The sequence below is a fragment of the Anolis carolinensis genome, chromosome 6 (genome assembly GCF_035594765.1).
Source record: "Anolis carolinensis isolate JA03-04 chromosome 6, rAnoCar3.1.pri, whole genome shotgun sequence".
In the NCBI taxonomy this organism is placed as follows: Eukaryota; Metazoa; Chordata; class Lepidosauria; order Squamata; family Dactyloidae; genus Anolis; species Anolis carolinensis.
The window spans coordinates 74019323-74030265 of NC_085846.1; the positions used below are offsets into that span (position 1 = coordinate 74019323).

Below are 10943 nucleotides of genomic sequence, written 5' to 3' on the forward strand. Positions count from 1 at the left end.
ACTTGGGATTTATTTTAAACACTGTTTGGCATATAACATCAATCCACCTCAACTACTGAGGTTCAAAAATATACAGACCAGTTCCTTCATGCTCAAAAACAACATGGAGCTAAGTATGTAAAACTTCAGGAGTGCATTTATTTAAATCTTTGTGTGAATTGCACAGAATATAGCTATGCTTAAGTGACCAACTTGGTAACATTTACTGTATGCACAGGATCTTAGTTTGTATAGGTGATCCTTAATTCAGATATTAAGCCAAGAAAGAAGACAATTGTAACAAAGCAGTGGACTTGAAATTTCAAGTTCTGCATCGGCTTCTTGTTGTATGAAGCACCTCCCTCTAAAATATGGTACTGACCTTTCTCCTAATAAACTAAAACAAAGAATCAGTATCATTATATGTGTGCACATATACACATACAGAGACTAAAATATATTATGTATTAAGCTATGGTTGCAAGTAGTTCTCTCTGTTCTTAGCCCAAAATTCTATAGCAAATCATGATCTCTAAATAACTTAGATATCAAACACTTAAATCATAAATTGAACTTTAATCTATCACAAAATCTCAGACCACTTAGTCTGTCCTTTTATACAAATCTGTATATCAAAAGGAAGAGCCATAGTGCCTGGAAATACAGGAACTACCCCTGAGATATCTGACCTACTTCCCCTGAGTGAATGCTTTTAGCCTCTCTATTTCTCTCCTGTTCACAGGACTTAGGTTATTTTGCAATTTTCACATCACACCTCTTTCCCCTGTAATTCCAAAACATATGGGGAGTTGTTCCACATGTTGACAGTTTAACTGAATGTAAAGGTGAGAGAGTCTTATGCCATATTCTTCAGCGTTCCTGTTCCCTCCACTGCCATGCCCTATTATAAATCAAATCTAATTTTCATTTATTTTGTATTACAGTTAAAGGTTTAGACCACAGAAGAGCAAATGTACAGAAATGTTCAGAAGCATTCCTCATCCAGGTGAACGCCTGGCAGTAATTCAAGGCAACAAAGAGGAATACAAACACTTTGAGTGTAAGTCCCTACTGGTGAATGTGGTGGCTTAACACAATGTACATATGTGTACATTGCTCCTTACAGAATTGAAATGGCAAAGAATAAACAGAGTCTGGCTCTAAAAAGCTACCAGGTGATATTATGACTGCCCATGGAAGTTCTCCCATCTGTATTAAAGAATACAAGCAAGGAATTTTCATTGCCAGACATTTCATTCCAATTGTGTATTGAATTCACAGATTCAAACTCACTTCAGCTGATTTTGAAATTGTATACCACTGGGTACTGCTAGCAGTATGCCTGAACAAAAAACACTGTGATTCTTTAGTAAGCCACTATATATGGAGAGCAGAACCTAGAAAATAGATTATTTGAACTACAAGTCTCAGAGTCTCCCAGTCAGCATGACCAGTGTCTGCACGATAAATTCTCGAAGAGTCACATATCCCTGCTCTAATATTTCATAACTCATGAATTTTACTGCTTGTGTAATATGTTACTGAGAGAGAAACAAAGGCTTCCTCATCCTTGGCTACAATTTTCTCTGTAAACAACTGCATAGACCTTTAGTGGGAAAGTGAGTTGGATAATTCATTGGATAATCCAGAACGTTGGATAAGTGAGACTCTACTGTACCTTATTTTAGAAGATAACAATCCAGTATCATCAGTACCGTATGACAGTTTGCTTGCAATAAAAGGAGGAGATCTAGATCATGCATACAGATTCACTGCTACAGTGGATGTCTGGCAAACGATAAAATTCAGGTCACATAAGTAATTCAATTTGATATTCTGTTGAATTTCAGTCTCACCTTGCACTTTATCAGAACACAGCTCTCTGGCCTTTTCTCTCATCATTTTTGGAATCAAAACATCTTTTTCTACATGTCTAAGAGTTGGTTCATCTGCAAGAGAACAACAATATTTCCAAGTTTATTTGCAAGTTGTAAATCTACTAACAGAAAAATAATAATGTTGCTTAGAAGACCATATGAAATCTGATGTTCTGAAATGTATTTTGCATCAGAAGTGCTAATTTCAGTGTCTGTTTATTAGTCAAACCCCAATTAAATGATTCTTTGGTTTGCTGAAGTATTGGTTTATCAAGAAGCAGTGAATTTCAGTGGCAGCAAACTTCAGAGAGGTAGTTAGTAGTTAATGTTTTATTTAATTGTTCATTTGCTTATTATACTATTTATATATTACATCCCAGCTGATCAAGATCCCCAAGATGGTGCAATACAAGTAAAAATATTTTAAAACCAGTTAAAATGCTCTTAAAGATCAAACATCAAAAACCATGTAGAAAAGCACTGTTTGGCTGACTTCCAGAAACCCAAAGCCAATAGAGACACTCTAACATCCCATGGCAGAGGGTTCTATAGTCAGGGTGCTATTATAGTGAAAGATCCATCACAAGCACATGCCAACCTAGATCCACATGATGTTAGGGCATGAAAATACAAGTTTTTAATTTTAACAGGAATTTTTAAAAACTACACCAGATCCAAGGCTAGTAAAGCTGAGAGGGGCATTTTAGAGGAGCAACTATTTATACCACTCCTGTGCTCCCTTCACTATACCCAAACCTTTAACAGCTTAGCAAATTGTATAGTCACTTGTAGTGAATAAGAATCACCTCTAGACAAACAGGTTAAACATTAGCATTTTAAAATTGTACACAGACACTACATAACAGTGTACAAATCTGTTATAAACCTTGAGAAATATTCACCTAATCTTTGAGGAAAGCCCCACATACAATCACACTGTAGCAATCCAACAAAAGTAAACCAGGGCTGGAGGATTTGCTTAAGCCATAAAGACAACGTGGTCTTCCAATGACATGGTTAGATCAACCCCCATAGCTGACTATGGTCCTATTCCTTTGAAACAAGGGATGAAGAATGTGTGACTCTTTGGATGCTATTGGACAGAAACTCCCATTTTCTCTTACCCTTGTTTATAATGGTCAGGGCTAACAGACATTTCAACAACAAATGCAAAGCCACACATTGTACAATCCCATCCAGTATAAACTAAACAACACCTTCTAAGTCAAATTTAAGCACCTGGCCAAAGCACCTTATTAATTTTAAATGAGGAATTTTCATGTGCATCTTATCAGCGGATTTTAACTTGTATTTTAATTCTGCTTATCGTGTTGTATGTCTTTTAATAGTGTTTTATCTCTTGTTTTAATTATGTTGTATCCTACCTAGAGCCGCAGGAAAAGGCAGGGAATAAATTCATTATTATTATTAGAAATCAATACCCATTCACATTATGACAAACAGAAGCCAATATGTTACGCATGAATGGCTTACTAGAACATAACAATTTTGCAATCCAGGGTATAAATCTTGTACATTCATATTTGAAAGTAAATTCCTTTGAACTCAGCAGGATTTCCTTATAAGAATATCTATGTAGTAATGGGCTGTAAGTTATTTTTCTAGTTCTTTAATTATACACTGTGTATAACTGCATATGTATAATATGATTTCAAATATTATACTATCATACACATACATACTGTAAGTTTTTAATTTTTGAGATTTCACTATCTTACATTGGCATAAATTTAAATTAAGAGAGAACACAAAGATGACAACACCAGGGGAAAAAAATCAAAGCTTAACTTCTCACTATTCTATCATCACCTTGAAGTCAATTTTCACCTTTTTCACTGGCTGAATCTGTTACCTTCCATTTTGCTTTGGGGCTCATGTGTTCTTGCAATATAGCAGCCCTGGATTATGAGCATACCGACAAGCATGCCTGCTAAAAAAAGAGTTGCAATTCCTATACTTTCATAGGTTAGGAATCAGATTCAGCACCAATTCTTCAACATTTGGTGAAACAGATGTAAAAATATGAACAGATACCGAGGAACAATGCAGACTAAGTAATTCAAACATAAAACAGCAAAAAAGAAAACAGAATAACCAGTAGACAATGACATGCATATTTAAAAAACCCTTAAAATGGCATTTCTGTCTGTACATACAGTAGTTTCATCTGACCACTTTTAACAACAGCTATCTCAGAATTCTTGGGAGACAATAAAACTCTAGTATCCCATTCTTAGGTAAGGAATATTTCATTAGCCCATATCCCAGACATTTGAAGTCCTTGTAACATAACTTCCTCTCATGAACTTAGCCAACAAGAAGAGGTATTGCTTCAGACAGGACACATTTTACCTCTATATGGGCTTCAAAATCAAAACCAGGATCAGGCCTAGAAGCAACAGCCAATTAACATATATATTTTATTGACTGCATCCTGATTTTGGCAACCCACACTCATTAAAATATATAATTCTGCATTTAGTAACATCTGAGTTTCAAAATTATCTTCAGAGCAGCCAAATGTAGAATCCATCCATACTATATAATAAATTGAATATTATCAAGATATAGATCTTGCAGAAAAGATTCCAATAATCAAAAAATTGGTAAAGACTACACGATGAAAAAATCACAGCTGGCATTCTTGGCTGTAGCTGCTGCATGAGATTCCAGGAACAAAGCAGTACCAAAGGAGAGTGGAAGGGATAGTGTGCCTTGGAGGCACACTACGTAATTTGGTTTATCCACAAGTAAAAGATTGTGGCTTTATAAAAATTTATAAAAGACAACTACTGGAGCTTTAAAAATTGGCAAGCATTTTGATTTATAAAATAATTTCTTGAAGGAACCAAGCATTTTTTTTAGCTTTGTTAAAGATACATGCACAAGCATCACTGCCATATTCATTGCAACCTCAGAGATATACAGAACAGCGAAAATGAAGTGGCAATGGCAGTCACTTAAGGAGTTTAACATTGCCAAAGCCAAACACACTGCTTTTTCAGCACATCTTACAGCTAGAAAGAATGGCTCCAAGAGTAAGGTCTCTGACATTCATATATCAGTCATACACTTATTAGTCACAGGTGAGAATGTGCCTTAACTGAACCTGGTTCGAACCCTCAAAAATCAAAAAGTGTTTTTATAGGAAAGGTGAAAACATGAAACAGAAGGATGGCCTCTGTCTGTATGACGCTATAGTGTGGGTGGGGAGGACAAAACAAATAAACATGGGAGCTAAGTGATGAACATAAAACATGTATCTAGAAACAGGATGAAAAGAATGCAGCCAACACTGTGCCACTGTATGGCTGAGCAGAGAGAAGGTAAGCTTTAAGAATTGAAAGTAGACCACAGGATGAACACTTTCTCCATTCTCAAGTGGCAATTCCTGTAGCTTATGTTAGCTGTGATAAAAACGTGTGTTGCCACTCTAGCTAAGAGTAACACCAGCCAGGCATTGCTTTTAATCAGTGTTTTGAAACCAGTGACAAGCACCACTGAAACATTAAATTGCAATTAAATGTATTACTGACTAGACTTGCATATATTAAGAGCAGCTTTGGGTTTGTGGTAACTTCATTCAGATTCTTTAAACTATACTTAATATATATTCCCCAACTATGACTAAAATACTGGGATTAAACTGGACATGTAGAGGTTTATAGGGATCTGAGAACTGCTGGTTGAAATATCAAGAGATTCAACTGTGAAAAAAAAATGGCATGACTGCACTTGTACTGCTATTCTCCATGACATTATTTTTTAGTCACAGAAAACAAATCCAAATAAGTTTTCTTCCTAATCCCATAGATTACCAAGCCTAGATCTTATAGTTCAATAGGTCCATTTAAGGATCAAACTATATTCAGTGACTCGCTTGGGTACCTGGCAGTGCCTGAGATATTTGAAAAAGTGATTGTTTGTTTTGGTTTTTAGGTTATATCACTTAATTAGTAACAGTATTTATTAGAAGAAAGCCAGTCTATGATTTTGTTTGTTATGAATGCTCCCATTAGAAAATACATAACTAAAATTCCCAGAATCATGGCTCAATCCTCCCCAAATCATGCCTATATGAACAGTTGGCCACGTTGGGTCTGTGTGCCAAGTTTGGTCCAGATCCAATGTTGCCTGGGCTCAGTGCTCTCTGGATGAGTGTGGTGGAGTCTCCTTCTCTGAAGGCTTTTCAGCAGAGGCTATCTATCAGGAGTGCTTTGATTGTGTCTTCTTGCATGGCAGGGGGTTGGAGTGGGTGGCCCTCTTCTAGCTCTAGGATTCTATATCAGCAATAGGCAGTACGGGGTCTCGTGAATACACTTTTTCTCTGCCGTCCACCATCTCATCCTGATGAAGGCCAACCCCTTTGGGATCCAAAGGTTTCCCGTATTTCCTTCACTTTCTGCCTCCAAAAGAGAAGAGGAAGGGGAGGAAAGGCAAAGGAGTTGTAGTAGTAAAAAATAACTATCCAACTCCGCTGGAGTAGAATCCAATTTAAGGTATTTCAAAACTAAACTTTATAGGTTGAAAGGTTAAACCTAGCACATTTTCTCCAAAAGCAGGCCTGAGCAAAAATGGAGGCCTACTTTAATACCACCATATCATTCTGAACATAGGGGAACCTTTAACATTACACAATTATAGCATTATGATTCTACTTTAACTGCCATCAGTCCATCCTATGGAATCTTGGGATTTGCAGTTTAGAGAGGGGGATTTGTAATTCTTGGTCTGATAACTCCAATACTTTCCAAACAACCCCCCCAAGGTCAGAAGATATAGCCATGACTGTAAAAATGGAACCATGGTACTATAATTTTGGGTTGTGAATAGGTCCTTTGATTTCCTGATTCTGGGAGCCTATAAGGAAAAGACCTGTGTTAGCACTTGAATTGGGGAACATAAGAGAATGCCATGGATCTCCAGGGAGGAACAATGTGGTGATTTGAGCACTGTACTATGACTCTAAGATCCCATCTATACTGACATATAAAATCCAGATTATCTGCTTTGACCTGGATTATATTAGTCTAAAGGTAAAGGTAAAGGTTTCCCCTGATGTTAAGTCCAGTCGTATCCGACTCTGGGGGTTGGTGCTCATCTCCATTTCTAAGCTGAAGAGCCGGCGTTGTCCGTAGACACCTCCAAGGTCATGTGGCCAGCATGACTGCATGGAACGCCGTTACCTTCCCGCCGGAGCGGTACCTATTGATCTACTCACACTGGCATGTTTTCAAACTGCTAGATTGGCAGAAGCCGGAGCTAACAGCAGGCACTCACTCCGCTCCCCGGGTTTGAACCTGGGACCTTTCGGTCTGCTAGTTCAGCAGCTCAGCGCTTTAACACACTGAGCCACCGGAGGCTCCCATATAATCCAGTTCAATACATATAATCTGGATTTTATATGGCAGTATAGATGGGGCCGCAGAGATCACGGTGCGAATCCCTATTCAGTCATAGAAAGCCACTGAGTGACCTTGGCCAGTAACACTCTCTCTATGTAACACTGCTTCCTATGTTGCTGTGTCCACTCCCTACCTATGACATACACTTTAAATACAGATTGAACATCCCTTCTCCAAAACGTCAAGATCCAAAATACTCCAAAAGCCTAATCCTCCACATGTGTTGCCTAAAAGAGTGACACCTTTGCTTTTTGATTGTTTAATGGACACAAATCCAAAAGTATTTAAACATTGTATAAAATGGCTTCATGGCTACATGTATAAACTGTATATGAAACATGAATGCATTTTGTGTGTAGACCTGGGTCCCATCTCCAAGACATCTTAGAGGGCCTCCACCATCTTACTCCCTGGGGGAGCAGGGAGCGTATATAAAGAGGGGTTGAAACTCTATGGAGAGGGAGATGGGGGATGGTGGTGGGGGAAGAAAAGGGATTTATGTTAATTGATGTAACTTGTTTCATGCATACGTCTATGTTTGATGTTTTTATAGTACTCACTTAGTCTCACTTATCCAACATAAATGGACCGGCAGAATGTTGGATAAGCGAATATGTTGGATAATAAGGAGGCATTAAGGAAAAGCCTATTACACATCAAATTAGGTTATGATTTTACAAATGAAGCACCAAAACATTGTTAGACAACAAATTTGGCAGAAAAAGTAGTTCAATACGCAGTAATGCTATGTAGTAATTACTGTATTTATGAATTTAGCACCAAAATATGATATATTGAAAACATTGACTACAAAAATGCGTTGGATAATCCAGAACGTTGGATAAGCAAGTGTTGGATAAGTGACTCTACTGTATTAGTCGTTTTAATCTACAGTTGTATGTTTTTGATTTAGATGTGTGATATATTTTTTTTATATATGTGAGGCATTGAATTTGCCATTTATTATGTTGTAAACCTTTAAACCGCTTTTGACAGGGGCGACAAAAGCGGTATAGAAATGCAGTTAATAATAATAATCTCGAATTTGTTATCCAAAATACTTCTGGTCCAAGCATTTTGAATAAGGAGAATTCAACAAAAACCAAATGAGCAAAACCTCCATGCACCATGTATTTCTTAATAAGTCTAACTAGCAATGCTACACACATTCCCAATTGCCTTGGTGAGCAGAAGGGTCATATTTGAGTTTGCTCTCAATACAAATGGCCATGAAATCAGCTTCTCCAAAGTTTAATCCCAGGGTGCATCTATACCAGGCATGGGCAAACCTGGGTCCTCCAAATGTTTTGGACTTCAACTCCCACAATTCCTAACAGCTGGTAGGCTGTTAGGAATTGTGGGAGTTGAAGTCCAGAACACCAGGAGGGCCCAGGTTTGCCCATGCCTGATCTATACTGCGAAATGAATGCAGCTTGGCAGCTCTTTAACTGCAAATGGAATAATGGGATTTGTAGTTTGATGAGGCACTAGTGGTGAAGTGTGTTAAAGCACTGAGCTGGAGACCGAAAGGTCCCAGGTTCAATCCCCGGGAGCGGCGGGAGCGGCCGCTGTTAGCTCCAGCTCCTGCCAACCTAGCAGTTCGAAAACATACCAATGTGAGTAGATCAAAAGGTACCGCTCTGGCGAGTAGATCAATAGGTACCGCTCTGGCGGGAAATGAATGCAGCTTGGCAGCTCTTTAACTGCAAATGGAATAATGGGATTTGTAGTTTGATGAGGCACTAGTGGTGAAGTGTTAAAGCACTGAGCTGGAGACCGAAAGGTCCCAGGTTCAATCCCCGGGAGCGGCCGCTGTTAGCTCCAGCTCCTGCCAACCTAGCAGTTCGAAAACATACCAATGTGAGTAGATCAATAGGTACCGCTCTGGCGGGAAGGTAACGGCGCTCCATGCAGTCATGCCGGCCACATGACCTTGGAGGTGTCTACGGACAACGCCGGCTCTTCGGCTTAGAAATGGAGATGAGCACCAACCCCCTGAGTCAGACACGACTGGACTTAATGTCAGGGGAAAACCTTTACCTTTACCTGAGGCACTAGCACTCTTTGGAGGCTGAAAGCCTAATAAAACCACAACTCCCATTATTTCATAGCATTGAGCCATGTGAGGTAAAAGGTGTGACAAACTGGATTGATTCAACAGTGGAGATGCACCCCCAGATATCTCCAGTTAAGGAGAGTCATGTTACACATAAAGGGAAACTCTATAGACACGGCATGAGGCAGTTTTTTCAGATACCCTAGCCTTAAATAGCACCTCTAAAGTCAATCCCATGAGATAGCTTTAAATGCAAAAATGGAGACTAACATATCTGCCGTTGCCTAAATCCTCTCAGCATCACCCTGCCAACTGAGGCGAGGAGAAATAAGCAAGGAAGCCCCGGCAGATGACCCTCTGCCTCCCCCGCCCTTCAGCCCAGGAAGTTACTCAAAAGCGCTCGCACTTCTGGGACGTTCTCCGTCTCCACTCTCTCCTCTCGTGTCCACCATTTCCGGCCAGCCTACAGCGCATGCTCAGTACGGCCCGCCCCCGTTGTCAGGGGGAGGAAAGTACTGCCTCTTTAATCAGACGGTGCTTGTGCGCCTGCGCAGGAACTGGATTGCAAGCTCTGTTTGTTGCCTGCCTTCAAGTCGGGTTTTCAAGGGATTTCCTGGGAAATATTTATTCAGAGAAAGCTACGTCTTGCCTTTTCCCGCCCTTTTGTGGCTGAGAGGATAAGACTGGTAAACTGGGATTTCTGGGAGTTGTAGGCCAAAACACCTGGGGACCCACAGGTTGAGAAACACTGGTCCAAAGTAATCTAACCCTAGTCTACAGAGCCATGGGGTGCATCTAGAACTACAGTAGAGTCTCACTTATCCAACGTTCTGGTTTATCCAACGCTTTTTTGTAGTCAATGTTTTCAATACATCGTGATATTTTGGTGCCAAGTTCGTAAATACAGTAATTTCTACATAGCAGTACTGTGTATTGGACTACTTTTTCTGTCAAATTTGTGGTATAACATGATGTTTTGGTGCTTCATTTGTAAAAGCATAACCTAATTAGATGTTTAATAGGCTTTTCCTTAACCCCTCCTAATTATCCAACATATTTGCTTATCCAATGTTCTGGTTTATCCAACGCTTTTTTGTAGTCAATGTTTTCAATACATCGTGATATTTTGGTGCCAAGTTCATAAACACAGTAATTTCTACATAGCATTACTGTGTATTGAACTACTTTTTCTGTCAAATTCATGGTATAACATGATGTTTTGGTGCTTAATTTGTAAAACCATAACCTAATTTGATGTTTAATAGGCTTTTCCTTAATCCCTCCTCATTATCCAACATATTTGCTTATCCGACGTTCTGGTTTATCCAATGCTTTTTTGTAGTCAATGTTTTCAATACATCGTGATATTTTGGTGCCAAGTTCGTAAATACAGTAATTTCTACATAGCATTACTGTGTATTGAACTACTTTTTCTGTCAAATTTGTGGTATAACATGATGTTTGGTGCTTAATTTGTAAAAGCATAACCTAATTTGATGTTTAATAGGCTTTTCCTTAATCCCTCCTTATTATCCAACATATTCGCTTATCCAATGTTCTGCTGGCCCGTTTATGTTGGATAAGTGAGACTCTACTGTAATGCAA

The 10943-nt window shown here is 38.9% G+C and overlaps 1 protein-coding gene across 2 annotated transcripts in view; it reads right to left on the reverse strand.

Moving 5' to 3' along the window:
* Positions 1-9873, reverse strand: part of cmc1 (C-X9-C motif containing 1) — a 35202-nt gene extending 25329 nt beyond the window's left edge. The window contains exons 1-2 of one of the 2 annotated variants that reach the window (XM_008121542.2): positions 9745-9873; positions 1836-1928 (exon numbers count right to left, since the gene is read on the reverse strand). In XM_008121542.2, coding sequence (XP_008119749.1) covers positions 1836-1928; positions 9745-9790 — 139 coding nt within the window. In that variant the 5' untranslated portion in view covers positions 9791-9873. Of the gene's footprint in view, positions 1-1835; positions 1929-9608; positions 9703-9744 lie in introns of those variants that run through there. The other variant, XM_008121546.3, reaches the window with a different exon arrangement.
* Between the last annotated feature and the right edge of the window lie 1070 nt (positions 9874-10943).